At 41.3% G+C, this 27442-nt stretch overlaps 1 protein-coding gene across 29 annotated transcripts in view; it reads right to left on the bottom strand.

Annotated features, from left to right (window-relative positions):
* Positions 1-27442, bottom strand: part of plekha7b (pleckstrin homology domain containing A7b) — a 72054-nt gene that overhangs the window by 7468 nt on the left and 37144 nt on the right. For 4 of the 29 annotated variants that reach the window (XM_085760088.1, XM_085760007.1, XM_085759988.1 and 1 more), the window contains 20 exons: positions 26066-26177; positions 24794-24898; positions 24090-24162; positions 23453-23553; positions 19289-19467; positions 17249-17662; positions 15701-16241; positions 12133-12216; positions 11467-11604; positions 10506-10559; positions 7564-7635; positions 6363-6443; positions 6082-6231; positions 5194-5295; positions 3808-3919; positions 3340-3548; positions 2321-2512; positions 2099-2216; positions 1891-1982; positions 942-1178 (listed from right to left, as the gene is read on the bottom strand). In XM_085760088.1, the coding sequence (XP_085616214.1) occupies positions 942-1178; positions 1891-1982; positions 2099-2216; positions 2321-2512; positions 3340-3548; positions 3808-3919; positions 5194-5295; positions 6082-6231; positions 6363-6443; positions 7564-7635; positions 10506-10559; positions 11467-11604; positions 12133-12216; positions 15701-16241; positions 17249-17662; positions 19289-19467; positions 23453-23553; positions 24090-24162; positions 24794-24898; positions 26066-26177 (3166 nt within the window). Of the gene's footprint in view, positions 1-941; positions 1179-1890; positions 1983-2098; positions 2217-2320; positions 2513-3339; positions 3549-3807; positions 3920-5193; positions 5296-6081; positions 6232-6362; positions 6444-7563; positions 7636-9666; positions 9748-10490; positions 10560-11466; positions 11605-12132; positions 12217-15700; positions 16242-17248; positions 17663-19288; positions 19468-21319; positions 23171-23452; positions 23554-24089; positions 24163-24793; positions 24899-26065; positions 26211-27442 lie in introns of those variants that run through there. The other 25 variants (XM_085760150.1, XM_085760041.1, XM_085760030.1 and 22 more) reach the window with 12 other exon arrangements.

The following is a 27442-nucleotide window of genomic DNA, read 5'->3' as shown; positions in this document are numbered from 1 at the left end:
CATTCACACAAACCACACACACACACGCAGACACACTCAGTAGTAAATGGACTGTGAAAAGACAGCACGTAATTGAAGAACAACAGACATTGTAATCTAAATGAGTAGAGACACGACAGGATGAACACACACAGGTTAGAAAACATAGAAGGTAGCATGATAAAAAACATGCTGCCAGAGTGAAACAAACAACCACAACCCAGACACAGAAGGATCAGTGAGGAGAAGAGAAAGGATGGACGAAGCAAAGTTCAGCGTCTACAACAGTAAATAATGACAAATATACCCAGAAATGGATGAAGGTGAGGCGTAGATGTCATGACATGAAGGTGATAGGTGTGAGGTGTGAGGTAATAAGTGTGTTACATGTTTTCATAGGAAAGATATATTATCTGTAAAGGACTGTGAACAAAACCACCATCTCTACCCAGTGTCAATGTAATAACTTCTATTTCATAAAGAACATTTTCAACAGTTATATAAAAGTATTACACACTTTTTGTGCTACAGTTTGAAAAGCAGAGACCTGTTATCTGTCTAGACCTTGTTCAGCGAAGACGCTTTGATCTATTGCAGCAGGAAAATCACAGAACTAGATAATAAAAATAATGTTAAAGGTCCTGATGACTCAATCTCGCAGAAGAAAGAACAGAACCATTGTTAATGTTCTTAGTAACACTGCTACTTTTCCTGCTTCAACAAGTCAAACTGTCTGTTAAAGTCTGAAAACAACATGCATGAAATTAAATAAGTGTTAGCGCCACATAAATGACCTTACTGCACTGATTTAATGTATTAGGATCAACTTTTGTCATGTCAGGAACAAATAAAACTCCTGCTACTCCGAGTTAAGGCATGCATCTCTACCGCAGATCGCCACTCTCAGTTTGGTTGTCGTCATGCATGAGAGTGTGTTGTGTGGTTCTGTTCTAGTAACATACTGATCCCATGTCTGCAGAAAGCGGGCGCGAGGACGAAGACGAGGACGAGGTGCGTGACGTTGAAGAGGCGTGGCGGTCGCCGTGACTCAGGGTGCGTTTGCGCTGGCGGACGAGGGCCTTCTGGTGCTTCTTCATCCTCTCCAGCTGCTCGTCGGCGCTCATCTTCCCCCTCTGCTGCTGCTGCTGCTGCGCCGGCTCCCCGGAGTACAGGCGCTCCAAGGCACTTTTTGGTCTCTCCTGAGAGGAGTGGGAGGAAAGAGAGTTGATAACAAGAGCAAAAGGTGCAGCAGAAGGCAAAGAAATGGAATTAAAAAGAAACAAATAAGGAGGTAAAAGCACACGGGAGCTGATTAATAAAGAAAACAAAATGAATACCGTTTCAAAACTGAGACATTTTTGAGGTATCAAAGCCCACAAAGGGTTTGTTCTTCTTTTAAAGCATTTAATAATAATAATAAATTTAATAATAAGTTAGGTAAATAAGGTAATGTTAATAATATTATTGTTTATTGTTTATCTATCAGACTGGAGCTGCAGGTTCTTTCTGAGTTATAAAGATGCACTGTTATCAAAATCTGACATTTTTGAAAATTACGGATATATATTTTATTGCCGTATAAAAAGTGGTGATTTTAAAAATACAGTACATCAAACATATATTACAGGTTTTCAGGTCTCTAGTGCAGAAATAAAAATATGCTCCTTCATTGTCTTCCCACCTGTGAACTCTTCCTGCTGGGTCTGATGGAGCACTTGGGAGAGCCAGAGGTATTTATATGAATATCAAAGAACTTAACTATCGATGAATTCATTCATGAATTTCATTGATATTACCTAGAACTGGAGAAACTATTTCTGTTCTGTGTCTCTGTTGATTCGGGTTCTCACTTTTGATTCACTCTTTACTATTTCATTTGATTCTTTTTATTTAATTCTGTGCCTCGCTCACCTTCATGCCGACGGCGGAGGCTGCTCTTCGCAGGGTCACATATGAGGAGATGCTTGAAGACTGATTGAGTCTAAGAGAGGATCCAGACACTCCTGAGGGAGATCCAACAAACATTAATGCACTGTATTTAAAAATATATATATATTACAGAGTACAATACCTTAGCTACACCTGAAGAAAAAAAAACTCTGAAGTCTACTGGCTCTACCTCTGCTGGGTAACGTCTGGTAGCCTCCATCATGTCCAGATGCTCCAACATTGATGTGGCTGGAGCCGTCTCCGGCCCCCATCAGCTCTGGATTGCTCAGAAAAGGCCTGAGCTCCACCTGAGATTCACAGACAAGAGATTAGAAACAGACTCGAAAACCGAAATTCAAGACTTTCAAGTGGAAAAATCAGAAAGATCCACAGGTACTGTACTGCAACGCACCTTAGTGTCTCCGTTAGTGTACTGGCCGATCTCTCTGTCCCTTTTACGTTCGTCTGACTGTCGTTTGAGGCCGCGTACAGATGTGTGTCTGATGACTGTGGTCTCCCGGGGCAATGGTGGCACAGCAGGAGGATGCTCATCGGGGCTGTAGAGCTGAGGTAGAGGAGGTCTGGGAGGCACATCTTCCTCACCCTGCACACACAACGACTGTTGAATTAACTGTTGACTTAAAAGAGACAGAAAAACGTCAAATTCACACAGTTCTGACTGCGACAAAAAACACTACGAAGACGTTTTTCTATGAATGGGTCCTTGTTTGCTTATCTACACATGTGCATGTCTAACAGAACACATAGGCTGACCAATAGTGTCAACAGGTGACGGTCACATGCCGACATACAGGATGCTGCAACGCACCAGCAAAGCCAGGGAGGAAGAAGAAGACTGCTGGCTGATGTAAAACATAGATGTAAAACATGCTGGATGTAAAATCAGCTTTGCAAATGTTTGATGGGGAAGGGAAGGGGAAGTGCGCTGTGCACATTTATTGGATTTCAAGGTTACAGTTCATCATGAGTCGTGGTGAATAACACAGGATGTTTGTTTCCAAGAAAACTCCACAGGCCACCTTTGAGTTATATTTTGTTGCTGTGATTTTGGACTAAAAATATTTTACATTCACTGTGTAAGGGATTTTTCCTCCCTTTTCTTTCTGTTTTTATATAATTATAAACTGAATTTTATTTTTATTTTTTTAATTTTTTTGGGGGGGGGGGGTCTGGACCATTGGATAATTAATTAATTGAAAAAAAATTACAAACTTATTTATATTGAAAATGATCAATGGCTGAAACTTTATGTGTGGTGCTGATGAAAAAGTGTAAACAGTGTTCGCTTCAGTAAGCAAACTAAACAGACTGCATTGTGCAAAGACTGAATGTAGTTCTGCTTTTTAATGCAAAATGTTTCTTATTTTGTATGACACTGATGAAGTTACTACTGCGGCTGGGGTCACTCACCCATTTAAGTCCACTGGCGATGGTTGCAGAGTGGTGTAAAGGCTGCTGGCTGGGGCTGGAGCAGAGGGTGGGGGTGTGGCTGCTGGGGCTGAGGTGGGGGCTGTGCTGCTGCTGCTGCTGCTGCTGGGACAATCTCATCTCCATAGCAGACGGGCTCCCAGACACAGAAGGCACTGATGACACCGATACTGAAGGCACAAATTTCCTCTCTGGGGAATTCGATGTACATGTATATAATATGAACATGTACCAAGAACACACACAAACACACAGACACACATAGTAAAGACAGTGCTTTGTTTTCCCAGGGGCAATGTTCAACGCATTAGTAGACTGCCGAGTATGTGATTAAGAGCTTTAATGATAAGATACAGTAGCATGACTTCGTAGCTTGTAGCGCATAGCTCAGACAATTAATATAATTTGTTTTGTTCACATGGAACCTGCAGGTCGCTCCTCCTGTCTCACCTGGGTTGGTAACAGAGGAGATAGTGACTTTGTAGTTGGCTTTACTGGTGCTGAGGCCTGCGATAACATCCTCAATCCTCCACAGCTCCTTTCTGATCTGCACTTTCTCTTGCTGCACACAAACACAGAAACACACACAAAACAAATGACTTGTGCACAACACATTAAAGGGATAGTTCACCCTAGAATGATATTTCGCTCATTATCTACTCACCCTCATGTTGACTAAGGGCTGGAAGAAGTTTCAGAGTCCACCGTCCCTTCTCTGAGTTACAGGGGGTCTTGGCGTAGCAGTGCATGTCCATATAACGGTTGCAAAGGGACACCAGAGCTCTTCGTAAAAAAACACACACAAAAAAACATCCAAATACCTCCATGATGCTCGTATGTAATGTCCGTCTTGTGCTGAAGCCCCAAATTGCGTAATTGTCCCGAAAAAAATTAAATAAGTCTATATTTTAAGCTTGTTTGTAGCGGAAGCTTCTCGAAGCTCCTCTTCCTGGTCCGTCCAAATCTCGCGTGATTTGCGCCGGCGTCAGTGCGGTTACTGCGAATCACGCGAGATTTGGACGGACCAGGAAGAGGAGCTTCAAGAAGCTTCCGCTACAAACAAGCTTAAAATATAGACTTATTTAATTTTTTTCGGGACAATTACGCAATTTGGGGCTTCAGCACAAGACGGACATTACATACGAGCATCATGGAGGTATTTGGATATTTTTTTGTGTGTGTTTTTTTACGAAGAGCTCTGGTGTCCCTTTGCAACCGTTATATGGACATGCACTGCTACGCCAAGACCCCCTGTAACTCAGAGAAGGGACGGTGGACTCTGAAACTTCTCCCAGCCCTTAGTCAACATGAGGGTGAGTAGATAATGAGCGAAATATCATTCTAGGGTGAACTATCCCTTTAAAGGGGGTACATTCAAGTTTTCTCTGTTGCATTCACAAAACAAGAGGTTATACAGTAACATGGCCTTCCAGCAGAGCTCGTCTTTTGGTTAGCATGCTAACTTGCTAACTATGCAAAACAAGAGCCAACAGTGGCGTTGCTTCCCACTGCTGGTGACAGCTCTTGGTGAGTAAAAGGAATAAATTTTGACGCTGTGATGTCTCTTTTAGTCTGGGAAGCAAAAGTTAATGCTAACGTTGGTGATGTTACAGTAACAAAAACTTCCCCTTAGCTTGTTTAATGATGATGCCAAATTATAGTTTTTTAATTTAAAGCTAACACACACGGTCCTCTGAAGAGATATCAACCACACTGAAGTCTTTTGCTTTGGCTGCACATAAGAATTCAGGAGCCTGGAACTCATTCCCACACACACCCATACATGAGAGTTTGTGGTTGCTTGTGTTTGTTAACTGAGATCACTGAGCCACAGACCTGAGAAAGATCACTGCGGTTCATCTGTCCCTGCAGGGCAGACTTCAGCCAGTCCACATCTCTCTCCAGCTGACTGTATTCATTCCATGCGTTCTCCATCTCCTGCGGAACAAAACAGGACGCACTTCATGTTATAATAAGACAGGAAACAGCATTCAGAGAGTGTACTCATCTCATGAGCCAGCGCTACTTTGAAGGTTTCAAGGTTCCTCTCCATTATGCAGAGATTTACAGTCACACCGTGTGGTGAACTGTATGTACGAGTAGCACAGAGCAGGTGTCTTGAGTTACTTCTGTTTTTATTTTCTCACTTGAAACCCAAGCTTTAAAATCAGAATGGATTGGATTTGACACGGGACTATTGTTTGGTCCCGTCAGATTTGAATAACATCAATATATATGTAACAGCGAGGACCAAAATACTCATATTAACCATTTATTGTGGTATGTGGTTTCTTTGTAAATGTTCTTTTGAAACTCAAACTCTTCTTTTCATTGTAACACTGAATATTTTGAATATCAATGAACTTGGACTGAAGAAATGTACTCATACATTTCTCTGGAGCTTCAGGTTCATCCCCGACCACTCATTTTGATACTGTCACACTCAACCTGAAACACCATGCCAGTTGCAGAAACCATCAAAAGGGAACAACTAAAAATAGAAGTGAACATAAAAAATGCTGACACTGAGGCAGTTACACCAATAAAAACATAATGCAAGAAAGAGGTAGTTTATACTGCTCTGCAGAGAAGAGAGACGTAGTTTCACACAGAACTAAATGAAAATCATGGAGGGAGCCACGTTGCATATTTTGACATTAAAGAATAGAAAAGAAAAATGTTATGCTTTATCAATTTGCAAGTGCAGCTAGTACAGTATCTTACTGTGGAGACTTGGGATATTTCAGCCCTGATGTGCACCACGTCCTCTTGTAGTAACTTCTGCTGATAGGCAATCTTCTCAGCGTGGGCTGGCTGATCTTTGTACTGCTCCATCTGCTGGTGAGAAACATCCAGCACCGACTCCAGCTTATCCTGGACAAGGGACATGAAAGAGGCCATTATTATACAAGAGGCGTTTATGGATTACACATCAATACACCAATACAGACTAGTGCATACACAAGGGGAAAGGCAGTTTTATATATAAAAGAAAAAGGAAAAACCTTGTCCTCCTTCAAAGTGCGTATCCTGGCCTCTAGCTCCTGGAGAATCTTGTCTTGTTCACACAGTCGACTTAATTTCACCTGCAGGAAAAACGTATTGAAATAATGAGGCTACAGGAAAACAACCGCCTTTCTGTTGATCTCTAATAATACCAGAGAGTGTAGAGATAATGCAACAGAAGAGATCAAAACAGTGACTGGACTGATAACAGCATCTGTTTACAGCGGAGGTCGGCTGCTTCCATTCTTGTTCTTTGTTCAGCTGCAGCCGGAGAAGATGAATTGATCGTCTACTGTAGTCTTTGCTGTCTGTAAATATGTCAATAAGGCTCATCTATGTGAAAAGCCCGGAGGAATTCCTCTCATCAGCGCAGCGAGAAATATCAAAAGGCTCTATACTGTCTAGTATGGGGGCGAGATCTGGTAATACCCATTATGAGTAATCATAATCAAAAATCCATATTTTCAAATTCACTTTTGGATAAAACCCTGTTTATTGAGAGTGACAGATTTGTTTTCCCAGAAATGGGTTATGTGTTTATGAAAACAACATAAGACTGCCTACTTCACAGTCTTTCTCACACAGTGTATTTTTTTTCTCAGATCTATTTATCATTCTGTTCAATTAATAATTAAGCTGTTTTTATTTTGCTGCTGTATATTGTTGTTTTTAATTGCATGAAATATTCATTGTTCAGACAAATTTACTGGCAATTTCTTATAAATTGTTAAAATGGAACAATGCTAATGATGAAAAGCCAGGACATCCATCTTATTTACCTCTATTCAGCAGAAAACAAAGAATGAGAAAAAGCAGGATCAGGCAAATCAAACTGAAAAATTTAACAGCTCAACATCTAAAACTCCCATTACATGCATTTTTCTCTTTAAATTGCGAGGAGGAAAATAAAAGCTGTGGTCGATACTTTCAGGCCCTCACTGTGCAGCGTGGATGGATGTCCCCACAGTTTTGCAATGTACATACGTTCCCTTCCCTCCGCAGCCTCTGTTTACCACAACTTAAGAACACACACACACACACACACTCGAACTACACTAAAACACACAGTAAAGTCAGACTAAAGTCAGCTACTCCTCTGTGGTGGATTACAAGAAGTGGGAAAATGAGATCTTAAGGAAAAGAAAGAGACGGATAAACAGGCAGCTTCTTTAAATGCTGACACCATAATGATTCACTTACATCAGCATCACTCTCTGCTATTTTCACAGGCCTGGATGGTCTCTCTTTTTTTAAACTCTCTCGTCCAGTAACCTGAAATTCCCAACAGCCACAAATACAATGTTTAATATCATTTAAATACCTTTTTTTTTTTGGTAACACTTCCACTTATAACAGATAACAAGGACTGCCTTCATTTTCAACAAACAGTCAGACTGCTACACAAGTCAGCTAGATGGATCCAGATAAAATAATGAAGAAAAAAATAAATAAAAGACAACAACAACACCAACAATAACAAAAGTAGTTTGTGCATCTTCAGGAAACCCTAAAAACCCCAAAGCTGCTCTTTGTTGGCTGCTTAAAAAACTTAATGTCCTTGATATGAATGATTACTCTGATGTTGATTTTATGATTCAGAAATATATTTTTTACGTCGAGAATATTTAAAGTTGATGTACAGCACGTCACTTGGGTAAATATTGAACTGTAAATTAACAAGGTCTCTAGTTTCATGATGGTACAGTATGTACGTTGGCAGAAAGGCAATAACAAGCTGTGTGCTACACCAACAGTCATGACATTATGGACATCACCCTTTAACACAGCTTACATTTGGACCTGATGAGGATAGACCAGTGTTAGTACTATCCCTAAAGCATTAGCATGGCTACAAATAAGGAAATGTGTCCTTTATCAGTCTGTTTCTGAAATTTGCTCTGAATGCTTGATGATAAATGAGAGCAATATGCTGGTAGAAAAACACTATGAGCAAGTTTGTGGATATTCTTATTCATCCAGGTCATCGTTATTTCTGAGAAGTCTTCTCACTAGTGAGGACTAGTCTGACCGATGCGTTACGAACTGTTAAAGGATATGAGGCGAAACGTCTTGTTGCCTTCGATTCAATTTGTTGTCCAGAAAAAACTATGAGCAAGAACTGAATCTTCCAAAAAACACAGTGCTCTTGTTTACTTGCTTAATCATTCAGGGCCTTTATGTTTCTTTTATGACCTGACATGGACTGAGATCATTGGCCACGGCTGCTGAGCTTAACACACTCTCTTCTTTTAGACTTGTTTTTGGTCCCTAAAATTTTATCACTCACTACTATAAAGTATTTCTACCTCCTACTTATATCTTATGTAATCACTTCTGTTGCTGTTAGAAGTAGCTTAATGATCTCTTTCTCTGTGGGTGACGGTGTAATAATAATAAAACAGGTGTCGGTCGGCCTGTGCGTCCCATCCAGATGTTCTCCAGATAACAGGGATGGGATGTGTCTGCCAGTTGTCAGTCCCAGTTAGTTCTGCATGAAGATGAAGAGTGTGGGTGGAATATTCATAAGACGCCCACAGTGGGATCACCACACCCAGCACAGTGGTGTTTGTGGACCAGAGCGAATGGGAGACACAGTTTAAAGGGCCATTCCACCTATTTTACATGTCAAAGTCAATAGCTAGTGACAGGGCCTGGGAGAACAGTTTATAGTGTTTTTGTGGTTCTGAGGAAAGTTTTGTCAAGTCTGGGAAAATGACTCAAGTGATCATCAGAAGCTGGCAACAAATGATCAAATGTAAAAATATAAAATTAAAAGACAACTATCCAGTCAGACTTCACTAACTGTGGCAACTTTTTTTTGTCATCTGTGTTTCGTATGTTTACAAACTTTATGTAAATGCCTCACTAAGTTTCTGTGTTGTTAAAACCCATGACTGTGGTGTGAACACTGCATGTCATTGTCCTTTTCTGCCTGTTACCACAATGAAACCAGAGGCCCTGGGATGTGAGCCGTCACTTTCGTGTCATGATCACGTTGGCAGTCTTTTTTTTCTTTTCTTTTTTTTAAAGAGCACCATTGGGTCATCTTTTATGCTCTCACAAGCAAAACAAAAGCAAAAGTGAAGATATCAAAGAGACATTCAACGGCACATTCAGAAATGCTTAAGACCATGCAGGGAATCCCTTTGCCATTACAGCTTCCTTTTTTTCTCCATCATTTCAAATCTCATAGATCAAGGGATTCATGTGCAAAAATCCTGCATAAATTTCCAGGGATGCATCACATTCCAGTTGAGAAGCAGTGGAGTGATCTGTTTCACTTTGTATGCACACCATCCTTACATTCCAACAGTACCCAAAACTTGGCGAGGAGTTTTCAAACACATTGTGAACTGAAACGATCATCGGGTCAATACTTTGGATCTGTTTCGAAATAAAAAAGGGAAATGGAAGAGGTGTTACAGGACGGTACGGTGCACCGCTGGACGACCTCGCTCCTCCATTTTTAAAACACAACCCAGATTTCTGAATAAAATGCATCGTTGGTGTTTGACATACAAATCAATTTGGATCAAATGCTTTGCACAGGTGTAAATGGAAAATATGTGGCTAAATGAGACAGATTGCTCAAATACAGCAGCGCTAAGCCTTCGCATTCAGATTATTTATAACATTGACATGGGAATTGGAGTTTCACATGACTCAAAATGTTTTGGGAAATTCAGCCATGTGCTTGTAAAAACTTCAATTCCCATTAAAACGATCTTAACATCAACATGTGTTGGGGCGACATAATCACACAGCATCTGAAAGTATCATCCCATGGAAAACATTGCGACATACTGAACATTAAAACTTACTCGGTTGAGAAGCCAGACTCGTCTATTACTTTACCTCACATTGGTTTTGTTGGATTTTGGATCTTATCAATGTTAAAAAATGGCTTTTTAAAACATCAAATATATAATTTTCACAATAAGAAAACAATTAAAAGACAGGTTAATTCCATTATAAGGAGACAGTAGAAAGCACAGAGCAGAAGAGAGGAGAGACAGGAAAAGGGGAAACAGGGAGGTATAGATGTTGGAGGCAGCAGCAGGAAAACAGGATTGCAGTCCAGAGGAGGGAGATGAAGAAGAGGATGAAAAAGATGAAGTGGCATTTACTTTGCTGGGGCCCACCTTCAGATCTAGATACTCCAGGTCCTTCTTCAGTTGTATGTAAGTATCATCAGCCTTTAAATGAGCAGTGGAGAGATAAATCATTTGAAATGTAGCTGCAAACGATAATGGGTGACCAGAATGACTCCTAAGGCCTTTATTTGCTGTTCAGGCTTTGCTAACAGGACTTTAATTAACTTGATCTCAATTACAGTTTTCTTCCACCTCTGTATTTTTATCTACAGAGAGCAAAGCCAAACTGTAATTAAGTAATCGTGGAGTTGTTTGAACTGGTTTAATGTCTCATGTTTGACCTCATACACAACTAGGCAACACAGGTCTTGTGCATGACGTGTGGTCAAACCGAGCGTTTACACTCCTTCATAAGCACAGAGAATGGCCAGAGAATGGTTGGATGTACGAACGCTGGGTGGGGTTGTCATTTCTGAGCACCGGAGCAGCTTCCCTGTGGTCTGCTAGTCTTACAGCAGCAAGGCGCTGTTTGTGCACAGGCTCACAGGGGAAACTGTGGCCTGGTGGCTGCTTCAGAGTGATAACGCCAAATGCAGAAGGTTTATCAGAGCACACAGAAATGTAGACACAGATGTGAGAGTTTAAAATGCAGGGACAGTCGACAAGCAACATGCTTCAAATATGGTATATTACTTACTACAAACAGAATAGAACAAACCTCTGGTTGGTATTTTTTTTAGTTTTGAACAAGGTGGATGAGTGATGCTTTAACTATAAAGTTACTAAATGTATTGATAAGAGGCAATCTGGACAATCTGAAGTGCAATACAGCCCATGCCAGAATGGTTGAATAAACAAAGACAACCAAGCATTATCAGGTTGCACAGTCTTGAATGAATGACAGGGAAGTAATGTATGGGTTTGGCTGAGGGTGGAGGGGACCACAATACACTGGCAGGGGTTGCAGTGTGCTATAGGAGAGGTTAGGGAAGTACAAGGGGCCCCTGACCTGCATGCCGGGGCCTAGCAGCCCGTTGTGCTGGTGGTGCTGCAGGTGAGCGAACGCATAGCTGGGGCTGCTATGCACACCGGCCATCTTGGCCTGGTGCCTCCGAAGCTGAATGAGGAGCAGAGTCAGCTCCTCTGGCTGTAGCCAAGCCCGGGAGGTTTAGGGGGCCGGAGGGGGGGCCAATGAAAGCGCAGAGGGATGAGAGAAAATATTTGAGAACCACCTGGGAAGTACAATGGCTGAGCTTAAAGTCGTTGAGAGAGCCAAGTGGCAGAGAGGCCGGTAAGACTAGAAATGTCTTTTAACAATTAGTAAATAATATTGCAAGTAAGAGGAAAGTATGCGGGAGTTTCTTCGCCTAGTCCACGTGTTTCTCCTCCTCTGACGCACCTTTCTGTGTGCAAAAGTTTCTCCACTGAAGACTAGAAATGTGAAAGCTAGAGCTACTCTGTGGACGAGGGTCTGAAACACTACAAACAAAATATATAAGGGATGCAACTTAAACAAGCTTTGCAGTGGTTCCCAAAATCAGCCCCATTAGCTGTAGATTCTACATCTGGACACTGTCATCATGATGAGCCCTGTAGTTATACCTATCCACATCTGGATTGTCCCTAGACTACTGGAAACCTATGTAAATACAGCACTTAACAAAGCAGATCTTACCGTTTTGCCATGTAAGCTCGGTGCACTGACGGTGTGCGTGATGTAGCCCATGGCTGGCATCGACCTCCTCTCCATCTGGGAAGTCTGTGGTGGACAAAAAAAATTCATCAACTTGTTATTACAGATCTTATAAAGTCGAATCAAACAGAATGTCTAATTCACTAAAGTAATCTTCAACAGAGCGTTAGAAGTGAGCGATAGACCACTCCGTCACACTGAATCAAAGTTAAAACCATTGCCTCCAAGTCTGTAAACAAATCTGACTACACAGCAGATTTATTTTTTCATCTATCCCTTTCTCCCTTTCATCGCTCCTAATCTTATTCGAAACAAGGTGTGCCCTGAGTTTCAGACGCTACAGGGCTCGGGAAATTTGACGTTTTTGCTTAACACACAGAATTAGCGAAAACCAGGCCCACTACAGAACCTTAAAAGGACACAAACAACAAGAGATTTAATTAACTACACATAAATTATACCAAACCTGCTTTCTTAAAATAACATTTGTTTGCTACCAGCAAGAGCAGCACTGTAAGCCATTCCCTTTGAGATTCCCATGCCACTATTTTTTTGCTGTATAATAGGTTTTTTATTTAAATGCGAGATCAGAAGAAAGAGACCGCGCGCGGCTGATGATGGTTGGGATACAGTAGAGATGTTTATAGGGTGCTGAGGAGCCCTGGGCAAATTGGATTAGCTGCTAATAAAACATATTTCTTAATGATATTCCACAGAGGTATACAGAATGCTATTACTCAAGCACGCTCCAGCCAGAGAGCACCATCAGCCTCAAAGATGCTGGGTGCACCAAAACTAAGTTCACTGCCGACTAAATTTAGTTCCCATAAATATCACTTCCTCGAACCGTCTTGTACAGTCACTGTGGCTCCCTTTTGTTAAAAATGTATCTGCTTCAAAAAGGGTTTTTTTTCTCCTGTAATTGTGCGTCACTCTGTTCCGCGGTTGTAATTAATGTCCTGCCTCCGCCGACGGGTGAATGATGGAGGCAACAGCATCTGCGACACTTTGTTTACTTGTGTCAGGCTAGCGGGCTGGCTCGTGAGGCTTGTGCGTGCTGGCGAGTGTGGTGACGATTTGGAGGGAGATCTTTTCACATGTGGAGGGTGTGGTGGGGAGACAGCGCAGGGTGTGGATGACAGGACGTCCCCTCGCTGCGTCTCCTGTGGCGGTGGTGGCGGCGGCGGCAGCGGCTGTGCTGTCTGAGCGCTGCAATGGTTTGGGGGGAACAGCAGAGCAGAGCAGAGCAGAGCAGAGCAGAGAGGCAGGCTTTCACTCACACACACACACACACACACACACACATACACACACAGAGTCGCACACTCACACCACCTGTGGATTAGGGCCTGGGTGTGGACTGTGTGAATCTGCAAATGATTCACATGAGCATCAAAGTGTGCGTGCGCTGAGAAGTCAGAGGCTTCTCATGCTCCTCATTACTAAACTTCCCATGGTGCCTTTATTGTGAGCTCACACAACATCCCAACACCAGCAGCAGCAGATACCTCACACCCACCACCCAGCGCTACTGTGAGAATGAGACCTTTGTCAATGGGCTCGCTACACGATGTGAATCAACACATTTTACTCAAATCACAGGCCAATGACAAATTACTGACGCTCACTGTGTGTGCGGCAGTATTACAGTGTTAGAGCCCCGACGACCGAGCATGAGAACGTAAACACATGAAGGACTGAATGAACTTTCACACATCCGCCTGGACATTATCTATAACCAGCCATTCTGAGCAGGACTGTGAAACTATGAGTGTGGGATTTTTTTGTGTGTGTGCGTGTGTGAACAACAGAAGATTTATTTGTTGAGAAGATTCAGTTTCTCTGGAGTAAAAAAGCAAATTTCTGTTTTTCTGTCTCTTATTTAACCATTCTAATGAATGTGATTTGTTGTGACATACAGTATAAATCTAGTATCACATCACAGTTACAGTTCAAGCTCACACACATACACAGATCGTAGGGAAGAAAAAATAAAGAAAATCCATGTCCTTAGTCTTCATATAAGAAATTTGCCCTCAGGTTTTTATTCTGAAGAAACCCGGTTCCATCAGCAACAACAAAAACACTAACACTTTATAATAAGTACACATTATTAAGCAGTAGTTAAGCATTAAATACTGAATTCATCATTTATAACACAAGAATACTCATTAGTATGTAGTTTATAAATACAGTTAAACATGTTTTACTCATCATTGATAAGCACTAACTGTATTTATAAACTACATACTAATGAGTATTCATGCGTTATACATGAAGAAGTCAGTATTTATTAATGCTTAAAGGGACAACGAGGAGTTTCTATTTGGTTATAAAAAAGTCTCACGTTAATGTGGATGAATCTACATTACCCACACTTGTTAATGGGCCCATTTTCGTAAATATATCGTTTTGTCTCTATCGTTATTTTGTTATTATTAGTGGTGGCGGAAATGCTGGTCGAGCCGACCAGCTTTCTTTACTTTCGGTTTCGTGGCGAGTCATGAGAATAATGTCGCCGAATCGCCGTTTATGGTCGGAACTACGACGGTATGTGATCGTCTTCTAACCTCTGACTTTAATTCTTGATGAATGAAAACATGAGTCCGTCTTGCGCCGGTCAAAGAATTTCACGATGCGCGCGGAGGCTCATAAATGTAGTGTGAAAATGCTTCGCTTTTCCAAAACTCTTCGTTGTCCCTTTAACTAATGCTTAATAGTGTGTAATTACTGTAAAGTGTTACCCAAAAAACTACTGTCTTCCATAACTATTTATTTAACACCTGGTTTACTGTAATCACTGTTTTCATCACCATGTCTCATATTTAACATGTGATCCCAGGCTCCTTTTGTAATGTACATGTGCACGGTGATGTTGTTTTGTTGTGTGATGCGGAGGTCAAAGACAAGTTTCCCTTTGTGGGACAATAAAGTAGGCCTACACCTAAAAAGAATAATTAGAATAAGAATAATAACTAATAATTATTCCCATTAATATTATTAGTTTTAGTTATTCAGTCCTGTTTATACAGTTATAAAATAGGAAAGCTGTTTTTTTTTTCTTGAAAAACATGGCCTGTGCTTCAGCTTGTGGTTACATGGACAATACTCGTTAGTAGGATAAACTGATTTTCATAAATAAGTCAGTATCGGTCAACGAAATACGAGCATCAGTCTTCATTTTTTTTCTTAAAAATAACAGATCATGTGCACTAATATTTTTAAAAAATAGTTTTACAGGGTCTTTCTGCAACATGAATAACTTATTCCTCGACCCGGCTGTATGTTTGCTCGTCTTGGCTGTGGTACACATTGATTATTATGTCATCAACATCTGAACTTGACATGAAATATCAAAAGGCACTGATATATAATTATTCATTAATGTTATTTTCTGCTTTATTCCACAATATTTATGTGCTTTGAGTATTTAGAACTACATTCAATAGTTTCTGTCTCAAAGTTTGACTGGAGAAAAAGTAAATGTTATCATACATTTTATACTTCAATGCATGAGGAAACTGGTGTCTACGTGGGTTTGGGGCCTCACCTGGGAGAGATGGGCACAAATATGACTGGGCGAGTTGGATCTTGTGCTGTCGCCAGCTATCACTTCATCCAGCGGCCTGACTGTGCGTCTGTCTGAAGGAGTGTGTGGCCTGCGTGGGGACAGCGGTTTGAACGAGGAAGGGACGGAGGGTGGGACTTCGCACGGGGACGGAGGGACGGAGATGGAGCGCGGCATCTCCACGGTAACCCTTAGAGACGAAGAGTCTGTGAAGTTCGGCCCGGAGTAGATGGGGGCCGTGGGGCTGCCGTGACGAAACTGCTGCCGCTGCTGCCACTCGTACAGCTGCCACACCATCCCCTCCTTCGTGGCCATCCGCTCGTCTGTGGACATGCGGAAGTGGCTGAGCCGGTCGTGGGCGTACTTATAGTCACTGGGCAAGTTGCACGGCGCTGGGGGAGAGTTGCTGCCAGACGGGAGACGGGGAGACTTTGGCAACGACTGGTAGGTGGCCTCCGCTGTGCTGGCTTTGGGCTTTAAGGGAGGAGTTCGCCGGGGGAGGTTGAACTCAGCGGTGGGAGTACTGAGGAAGAGAAACACACGGGAGGCTTTTACTTTGATATAAAGAGTTTCATATCATCTGCTCACAACTGAAATGAAACTACAGTTACAGTAGGAGCCCTTCAAATATAAAATACTCATATTCACCACTAGAGGGAAGCATTTACCCAAGGTTCATTTTCATCATCATTCACACTGCTGTGGGAGAGATTTGGGGCCTGTCCCAATATGCACACTCGATCACACTTACACACTTGGGCACTTGGGTTTAGTGTAAGTGCGCAAGTGTGTCCCATTTCTCCAACAACCAAAAGTGCAGCACGCTTGATTTGCACTTTACCCACACTTAAGGTAAGACCGCATCGAAGCGGTATTTAGCCAAGTATAAATCTCACAATGCACCAGCTGGTGAAGTCTGCCATCACTAGGAGCCACATGCCACGTTTAGGAAACACCATTGAATACATTTCAATAAAATTAATTTGACTTTCTATCTCATAATTATGACTTTTTAATCTCATATATTTTATATACTTTATCTCATATTTTACAATTCCAGTTTTGTTGTCATTAGGCTTTGTTTACTTTTACATCTGATCAATTTTGACCTGTAATCACGTAATTATGAATTTTCTCTATCTCTTATAACTTATGTGAATATTTTTCATCACGCTCTGTTTAATCCTGTGTTTTTCTCTTCTTCTTTTTTTTACTTTCAGAGTTGGGCTTACAAATTTATGATTTGAATTTTGCGCATAGAGACACTTTTGGAGATGAGACTGTGATCCAGCAGCACTGTTTATTAAAACTGTTGCTGTGCTGTGTGTGTGTCGGAGTTGTGCTAGTGTGCACTCAGATGACAGGCTGCACTTGTCAAGTATTTCCCGATTGCTTTTAAATATCCCCATGCACTTGGCCACTTAATACATGCTTGCACACTTCGTCACCAAAGTGTGTGCGTAACCAAGCGCACTCAGTCAAGTGTGGAGAAATGGGACAGGCCCATTAACTGTGTGAAGTGAGACTGACCTCTTCAGAGGGTCTCCTTTCTGAACTTTGACCCACTGCTCCACCTGAGCCAGTGTATTCTTCCTCTGCACATGTTTCTCAGGGCCGGGCTGTGAAACGAAGCCCCTCTGATAGACCAGATTTCCATTTTGTTCCGGCGGCAGAGTCACTTGGATTACGGTTTGCGGCTCGTTCTTGGCAGAGTTTGGGGAGAGTCTCTCTGCTCTGTCGTCTGTGGCTGACTGGCTGGGCCTCGCTTGGATCTCCACTGCGTACCGCACCTCATCTCCATGAGCCAGTCTCACGCCGTTGTTGTGAGGCTCCTCCCTCTCTGTCCTGTGACGGCTTTCTGACTGAGATGAGCTGTGGTTGACGTGGACGTGGTTGGTCTGTGGGACGGCCTGCTGTGTGGACTTCTCCGTCTTCTCCACCTCTCTGTGAAAAAGTCAGAAAAGGATGATAGATTAACACCACTTAAAGGGATAGTTCTGTTTTTTTGAAGTGGGGTTGTATGAGGTACAAATGGCCATTAAAGGAATAGTTCACCAAAAAAATGAAATTCAGTCATTAGTGGCTCACCCTCATGCTGATGAATACTACTACCTTTCTACTGCAGATATTATACTTAGTGTCCATTTGTACCTCATACAACCACACTTCAAAAAAGTTGAACTATCCCTTTAATACATCCTTTCAGTACTGTAGGTGTGTTCTTTATCATATTCATCAATCAGTCATACAGCTATACCTCAAGTTACAGACTGAACTGTTACAGTACTTCACCTTGCAACTCTTATACATGGCTACACTCTTACACTTTATTCATTATCTCATTTTCACTTTTCATTCAGTTCTGTTCTTCAATTGCAGGATTAAAAAGCATTAAGAGGTGGTTTTTAAAAAAAGGTACAGCAACCTAACATAACCTTGAGAGTAATTTCCTCCTTCATTCAAAGAGACACTTGTGCAAATGGTCAGATTCATTAATGCGTTTCATTCAAGACAGATCAGGGACCATAGGGAGTTACTCATTAAGTTTCCGTTTAAGCACTTCTTTAGACGTTTTGCTGGTGAATCAAAAAAGAGAGAAGCTCCAGGAAGAAATGACGGTTGATTTATCTTAATTAAAAAGATTGTCGGCAGTGTGGTGTTCTTCTCAATGTGCTTAAACAACCAAATTTAATTCATTAAAATGATTAGGTTGAATAGCTTTCCAAATTGATAATTTCCTGAAAAAAAGGTAAAGTTTAATGTCATCATTTATTATTGCTTCATTAGTATAAAGGATTTAATATACTTAATGTTTAATTTCAAAGGACTTAACTAGGAGGGTCATGTGAGTGCTTTTCAAAATAAAAAAAATCTGGGGTAATGACCAGCTCTGGCCTCTAAGTGGTGTTATTGCACAGACTATTTTAACGGTTCCACCACCACATTTGCACAGAGGCTAATCTAAGATGCCTAAATGCTGTTCGTAATGCATTTATCACAGATACAGTTGTCGTCAGACTATATTGTATTGTATATATTATATTTCTGTTATTGACTTTGAATATTTTCAAAATTAATTCTGCAGGCTTTGGTCTGCTTTGTGCACAACGCTTATGCTTACAGCTGTATAAACACAATCTGCATTAGAGCATCTCTTACTGTAGGTGAGGCTTGTGCTCAGCTGGCAGAGCCTTATTTATACCTCACCGCAGATGCAGCACACACACACACACACACACACACACTGCAGACATGTTTGTGCCCCTGAACAGACTGACAGAGCTGAACCTGCTGTGAATGAAGCTCATGAAGGCAGCAAAAGCAGCAAATTTCAATTATGAAAACAGTGCAGTCTAACACATTAGATGACATAACACATTAATGAATTTAAAAAGTGCTGCTGGGTTCAATATTGTGATGCCCATGCAGGTTCATTTTGTGATATCATCTCATGACACATCCAATGTCACAGAGACTGCTGTGCTTTATGGAGGGCACGATGTTGGTGCATGTGAGCAGAAAGCCCAAACAATGAAAGGCGTGAATCCTACTCTGTAGAGTAAGACCAACCTCTTTATAGTGTGACTCTGCTGCATTAGCGCAGCCTGGTTCATGGCCCGGATCCAGCCATTCATGTCCTCCTGTGTGTCCGCACTGAAGAAATATGTCCGCATCCCGCAGTGTTCAGCCTGTGAGCCAATCACAGAGTTCTTATTGTAAATGTAGGAGCGCATTCCTGTGTGGCTCGCCTATCAGAGAGAGAGGGAGAGAGAGACATGGGAGATGTGAGAACTTCTTACCTATGATGGGAAAAAATCTGCCAGAGAGGCTGATGATGACCTTTGCTGCTTTGTGTAGTGAGACTGACAACTGCCAGCTCAGTTAACGGCGGCATTTTACTGAGGAAAATACAGAAATATGAGGGAGGGAGGGAGCAAAGTGCTGCAACAGAAACAATGTGGACATTGTGCTGTTTCTGGCGAGGGGAAGTAAAAAAAAAAAGAAAAGAAGGTATAACCCAGGTTACATTGATTTCATAAACGTTTAGCACACAGACATTAGACAGCGACAATGGAAACAGCCATATAGAAGCGAGGGAAAGTCAATTACCTGTCACCTCTTCAGGCAGGATACTTTCACACACATTCACACACACAAAAGTACACGTCATGAATATTAGCTTGCTTGTCGTTTTACGTGGTGGAGTAAATCTGTCCGTATGACTTCATTGTACAGTGTGGAAACCAAAGCCTCCAAACACAAAACTCCATCCAGTTCTGATGCAGACGACTGGCTACACCACAATAATCTGCAGGATACAGTATGTCACACGGATCTATACAATATACACTGAAAAACATTTTTTGTCTAGGATGCAAGTTATTACAATAAAATGAAACTCATGAACAGACTTCAGGAAGATCCATGACTCAGGACCAACTTTGTTATATACTGCTGACTATGGAAACTATTTGCTAAATAAAAAACAAGCTAAAACTGCACAAAAACTATCCAGAATAATAGATGCTCCTCTCAGTTATTATGAAATATAATCCTGTTATGTTCATTAGCCAGTCACAGCATGTTGCCGCTGATTTCACAGCTGGACACAGGATCTGTGGTTATGACCTGTGAGCTCTGCAATTACTTAGGTACCTGCTTTCCAAAATAGCTCCTTACTCACTCCTTTTATTTACATATTTTGAGTGTGACTGCAAAGTGAGTAATATAATCAATCTACTGAAAATCCTCCTTCAACTTTTAAGAAACATGTAACAAGCCGAACACTGTGGAGCAAACTCAAAAACACTCCTGCTTCAGAACAGATGTAGAGAAACAAGTTAAGTTGGTTGATATTGTATCTTCAGTTGCAAAACAATATAAAAAATAATAAATGTACAGCAGGGGGCAAATTGTTCATGTTAGCAAAACATCTTAAAAAATGCAAATGAAATCAGAGAAGAGAGTAGGAATAATGGCTGCGACGCTGTCGTCCCACCTCTGTCTCCTGTGATGAGAAGGTGATAAGTGACGATGAGACAAATACCAGAGCCACAGAGGATGTGTTATTATGAAACTTTTTTTTTTCTCACGCTGAGGTCCAGCACATTGGATTTGAACTGAAATAATGACTTTGAGGTTAAAGTGCAGACGCCCACCTCTGGTTTAACAGCCACAGTGGGGGGGAGCAGTGAAGGGAGAGGTTGTTTTCCTCTTGCATTGTCCAAAAAATCTGGCAACTATGAAAACAATTTCATGTTTGTTGAAAAATCCAATTTGCTGGAGTACGACGCAAAACAGCAGTAACAAACGAGGCAGAAGTGCTGCCGTCTTAATACTCAAAGTGAAGTTACTATTAATGTTTGATAACAAAAGCCTCGTCCTGTTTTCCCCCAACACATTCAAATTCAAATTGTTTACTATCGGCACTCCTACACGCTCTGGCATTGTCCACAGATGAGTGTTGCTGTAGTCATGTCGGTACATGATGGGACTTTGATGCACATTTAGTAATGCGCATTCAGCAGCTAGTAGCATGATATGAAACAAAATGAGCTGAGGATGGCGGTCCACTGATGAGGCTAAAGTGAAATCAAATACCTATTCATGCAAGACAGGAAGTCTGTGTGATTCAGGATGGCCGCCCGCAGAGAACAGTACTCACTCCGCCCGCGCGCACACACACCAGGTCACAATGGGAGGCAATTTGACCAACAGGGAATGAGAGAAACACAGTGAGATGAGCAAAAAAAAATACGAGAACAGAAACCAACAGGAAGTTACAGCAGATCAGTGCTGAGTCAATAAGAAAGAACATAAACGTCCTCGGGGAGTCGTCACAGAAGCAAGAATGAGTAACATCATAAAGAACAGCAGCATCATACAGGAAGTGTTTTTTGACACATCACAGCGCGGCCTGTACTCCTTACAGGAAGTTAAAAAAACAACAACAAAGCCTTAAATAATGTAAATATTTCAGAAAATGACTGCACTGATATATATATATACTATATATATATTTTCCACTCAGACGCTGTTTCTAAAATTGGTTTTTCACAATCTCCAGTCAATTATTTCAACTCATTAGTTCGAGCCGACGCGAGCTGTAGCCGGAAATTCACTGTACATGTCGGTGGCTCTAATAGTCTGGAACATCCCATTGTTGAACAACAGCAGACATCTACTGAGCAGTTGTCATGCTTACTTAGCAGTAACTGAAATTTTCCAAAGCACCTCAGATGCATGTAATGAAATCTCCTGCTGTTTAATGCATGATGGCTCAGGGAGAGGGAGGTAGGGGGATGAGGATCCACTAAATACCGCGTGGTACGGCAAGAGCCCGGACTCGTTTCACCAAACCTTACATATAGTCCCTGGCAGGCAGAGGGAGGAGGCTGAATGTATAATTAATATTCCCAGCAGAACAATTATCATACAAAATCCATTGTATGTAGTGTGATCTTTACAGCACGGGGGGATATATATACCACACAAGCACACGCATTCATATTCACACCCATACAAACAGAATCCAAGAACAAAAAAAGCCCAAGTACAAAGGAGCTGAAAGGATTGCAACAGAATGCCCTGAAGCTGCAGCGATGCATCAAACATTCAGGCACTATTGTTATTTGCAACAAGCTCTGTGTTTCCACTGAGGAGGAGCTGGATGATGTTAGCCCTCTTGCTCTAGAAGTAAGACATAAATCCCTTTGCTGTCCTCTGGCAGAATTCACAGAAGGAGAAGAAGAAAAAGAAATAAAGACTCTGGTGCATGCAAGGAAAAGTTCTGCTGCCCACTTTCAAGTAAAGAATGACACTATTACCAAATACTGTCTGGCTGTAGGTCTTATAAAGACATTGTGTGCCATTCAAAAGTCTGTGAAAGACCAAAGCTACAGAGTTCACTGCTGCAGCCTCCTCAGTGCACTGGTGGTTTGTTTCTGCCCTCCCTCTCAACAGTTGAATAAAGTCAGACCCTGAAGTCTGCTTCACTTGAAATACATATGCTAATGTGAGCTGATCGTGTCTTTTAGAAAGTATGACTGTGAATATATAAACTGCTTGTACTGTAGCCATCCACTGCCACGCTCACCACTGGGTTTGTGTTAATGAAGGTCAAAGACCAGAAGGTCACAAGTTCCACCAGAATCTGCAAAAACTACTACTTTAAATCTATTACCTGAGTTACATACAAAACTGCAATGCCTTCGCACAAAAAATGTGAACATGGCTTGACATTGTAAGTAAGAATGTAAAACAAAATCTGTTTCAAATCAGACAACAAAACAAAATGTTTCCCCAAACTTCATTTAACAGTCTGTTTTTTCTACAAAACCCTTTTTTCAATATTTGATAAACAAGCAAGCAAAGAAGTGAAGACAATGACCTGATTCCAACTTTCCATTATTGACTGATTTGATGCCACAAAAGCATTTTATTTCTACTCAACTTCAGTATCTTGCACCTAATAATAGATCATAAGCTGTCTTCAAAACAGAAACAAATACAAAGGAGATGTGAAGACGCAGTTTTGGACGTCAGAGAGTCGTCAGTCAGCCTTCCTGTGTTACTGCGACTACACCGGGGGAGGGAGCAGTACAGTATGTGAGTATGTACGTATCATATCCAACAGTGATGTCAGTGTAAGTAGTGAATATGTTTTGCTGACCACACATGGACATGATTCATTATATCAGTCATTTATCTGACTCAGTGCCACTTCAGTGTTACCTTGAAGGCGTATTTGCGGTTTATGTGGTCATCAGGCTCAACTGGTGCGATGACATAACTGGGCAGAGGGATGCTACCGAGCACCGTCTCCTCTCGGCTGTCTGTGAAGCAAGGACACACACACACACAGGCAATAAACACACATGCAGAACGTTGTTACAAGCATCCAAAACAACAATCTCTAACTCTGCCAAGACTTTTTTTTTTTTACGATGTTTACAAGTGACTGCAGATTTATGAACAGCAGGGAGATCAGTGAGACATAATTCATGGGTGACCCTTGTCAGGATGGGGCCATGTGGCGGCATGTGGCACGAGGTGGCATGTGGTTTATCTATTATTCAGCGTGATTAATGCGGGTAGAGGAGGTAGATGCTATAGCAACGCAAGCAGAGATTATATCCCATAATAAAACACTCAAGTTAATGAGGAAGGAGAGAGCGAGAGGAGGAGAAAGCCAGGGAGAGTTAGAGACAGCAGTAGATGTCACACGTCTAATTACAGGCTGTTATTAATCAAGACATATATCTTCCTGCAGAGAAGATCACTAAAGGTTTGTGTTTCTAATTTCACAATCAAACCCCCTTTTAATTTTGGTCTGTTAAACCCTGGCCAAGTGCCCCTTTCACAGACTCACCTTTGTAGTAAAACAAGCAGTAGTCTGACAAAACAAACCACTTCCTTTTCCACAGTCGCATTCCAGAGCTGTCCTGGAGGTAAAGGGGAAAACACAACACACAGCGTATTTACGGATCCTCCTCACAGGAACACAATTTAATTCACTTTTTAATTAAAAAAAAGAGTTGTTTGGGAATAGAACAGAGAGCAGACGGGGAGAAACGGCTCTATGCATATCACTGGAGCTATAATTTAATTTAATTTTCTTCCCCTTTTCTTTTCTTTACATTTAACTCAGTGCTGTAGGTCTCCACCTCTGGGTCTCGTCTGTGCTTTTTATATCCAATACTTATGAAGACTGTGTGCTCACACAAGCCATTTAAGTCCAGATTCACTGCAAGGTCATTCTGAACATTTGTTTTTACTGTCACATAAAAAGATAGATTATTGGTAAAAGCTTCAACACAGAGATATTCATGTAAATTGATGTGTTCTCTATCTTCAGCTCACACAGATGTACCTGTTGTTATATCTCACCTGCTGCAGGAAGGACAGACTGTGAATATGTGACTGACAATTCAGATGTGACAGATTTGAGGCTGTGTTTACATTTTAAACATCTGTAAAACTGCAGGTCCTCTTATTTTCAAGCAGGACACAGAGATTGTTTGGTCTTTTCTTTTATAATTTGTCTAAATAGAGCAATGGGACAGAGGAACTCACCTGTTTATAGAGCCAGCCTCTCACCACCACTGGGATGTTGAGGTTTCTTTTAATAGCATGATCTCTTTTGCCAAAACTGTGTACTTTCCCCGTTACTCTGGAGCCCTGCAGAAAAGGAAAAAAAAAGCATGGAGTTGATTATATGGTAGCTGGTAGATGTACACCCATTTACTTAACTCACCTGAGGAAACATGCATTCATTTTTAAAAGTGGGTAGCATTATACTGACCATCCACAGCTCAAACAATAAAACCGCATATTTAGTCACGAGAGAAACAGTCTTTAAAAAGAGTAAAATCGCATTTTTTCCACTGAACTTCCTTCTTTTAACACCCATAATGAGAAAAGGAAATACCAACTGGCTGTTCCTGTGCATGTGTGCATCCATTTATAATCAGGCATATTTTTAGACAAGGATATCTCAGGCTACATCGTCTCTGTGACAATGAAATCTCACTTTCTATCAGGTTTACTTTCTGCACAGAAACACTCAGGGTTGTCAGGCAGAGCAGGTTAAAAGTAAAAAAAAAAAAATACATATGCAATTTCTTATACAAAGACACACATGGGATACAATCATTGTTGTTTTAATTACAAAAAATGAAAAATATTAGCAGTAACCACATAGTAAGATTAGTAAATCACACACACGCACACAAAAAAAAATCAAAACACAAACTAATTAAAAGAATTTTTGCTAAAAAAAAAAAGTGAGCTGCCTTTCAGTGGCTGGTGGAGCTACAATTAGACATTTTAGACTGTTCTGTGCTTTTGTGGCGTGTCCCACATTCAGTGAGAAAACATTGCACCATTTGCACCAAAAAAAAAAGAAATTTCCATGATCGCTGTGGAAACAACGGCAAGAATGTGAGAAAGATGCATCCACCCATGTCCAGTCCCACAGGATATGTATTTAAGTCTTACTAAGCTTGGAAAAAATAGCAGTTTATTGCTCTCTGCAGCCATTAATCACAATGAGATAATGTCTCCTACAGTTGATTAAACCAATCTATCAACATGAGTATTAACAGACGTCCAGAAAGGGATTCACTAAGCCAAAATAAGTGTTCGGTGGATTATAATAGATATCAACTTTAAAAAAAAAAAAATATTATATCATACTAAACTGTCTTAGGATTTGTTTTCTCTTTCTTTTTTGATTGATTGATTTTCAAAGTTTATGTTCTCCAGATAAAAATAACTATAACGCAAGCAAAACATACTCTACATAACAGGGCTGGGCTCTCAGAGGACACAAACACTGATACTCACTTTTGACCCTGAGGTGGTGTCTGGTGCTGTTGGGGTCACTGCCTTGGCGGACCCTGTGACCATGCTGGGGGATCTCTGGTGGGCAGCTGACTTGGACATACGGGACTCTATCCTACGGTTGAGAAGGCAGCGCAGAAGAGGATCACTGACAAAGACAGGATGAGAAGCATTGGATAGTGATGAGTCTCGGACAAACACACACAAAGACAACGCAGTGTGACAGTGAGAGTGCAGTCCAGTGCTGAGCTTTCAGATACGAAGGATATGACTATTTCCTGACACCGCCACGCGACCCGTTAACAGCCAATGGCTTTGCAGCTGAGGTGTTAGGAGTGGGAGACTTGTGGTCCAAACACGGCGGTGACACTTGGTCTGACACTCACCCTGGGACAGGCATCTTATACACACCCAGATAACAGCTCAAAACAAAAGGAGAACAGAGGCTTCTAGGTTGCTGATCTGACACACACACACACACACACACACACACACACACACACACACACACATATATTATTATATTTATAGATATACATGTATCATCGTTTGACAGCTTATTAGGCTATGCTTTAAAAGCGTTTAGGGTGCTGAAGTCAGCATCGATGGTGGTATAATTTGAAAGTCTCATGCTGCAAAAACTGTGCTGCTTCAGCTACTCTGTCCACTTTTAAAGTACAAACAGAATGTCAATAAAAACAACAATAATCCAGTGCTTTATCCCTGTTCTATCATTAAAGGGATAGTTCAACATTTTGGCAAATTGGCCCATTGCCATAATCCCTATAGTCATAGCAGTACAGTAGGTTCGTTACCTTTAATTGTCAGTGCAAGCTATTTTTAGAACGGCGGAGCAGAGCCACAAGCTGCTCAGAGCTATGCTATGGAGGCTAATGGGATTTCTTGGTTTCCCTCATCAAACTCATCAAATACACAATCCAACAACTCCAAAATGCTCTGGTGGACAAGTTGTGACCTGCACATTCACCACGCTATGAGATCCCATCCAAATCCCATTAGCCTCTGTTGCGTAGCTCTGAGCAGCTTGCAGCTCTGCTCCGCCGTTCTAAAAATAGCTTGCATCGACAAATAAAGGTAACAACCTATTGCTATGACTATAGGGATTATGGCAATGGGCCAATTTGCCAAAACTTTGAACTATCCCTTTAACTACGGTATTCACTCATTTTAGGAAAAAATAATGTTAGTATTTCCTAAATTAGTGAGGAGGGGAAATAACAAATTAGGTCTTGGGTCATTCATTGTCAGTGTCATTGCTACAGTTCAGTTGCGGTGCATTGAGCTCTCAGGGCCACAATAATGTAATGATAAAGTATACTAGCTGCAGTGATTGTCTCTTTATGTGATGTTACTGCATCC

Source organism: Trachurus japonicus, chromosome 3, assembly GCF_045865225.1.
Source record: "Trachurus japonicus isolate A0001 chromosome 3, Traja_1.0".
Classification (NCBI taxonomy): domain Eukaryota; kingdom Metazoa; phylum Chordata; class Actinopteri; order Carangiformes; family Carangidae; genus Trachurus; species Trachurus japonicus.
This window is presented reverse-complemented; position numbering and strand designations above follow the sequence as displayed.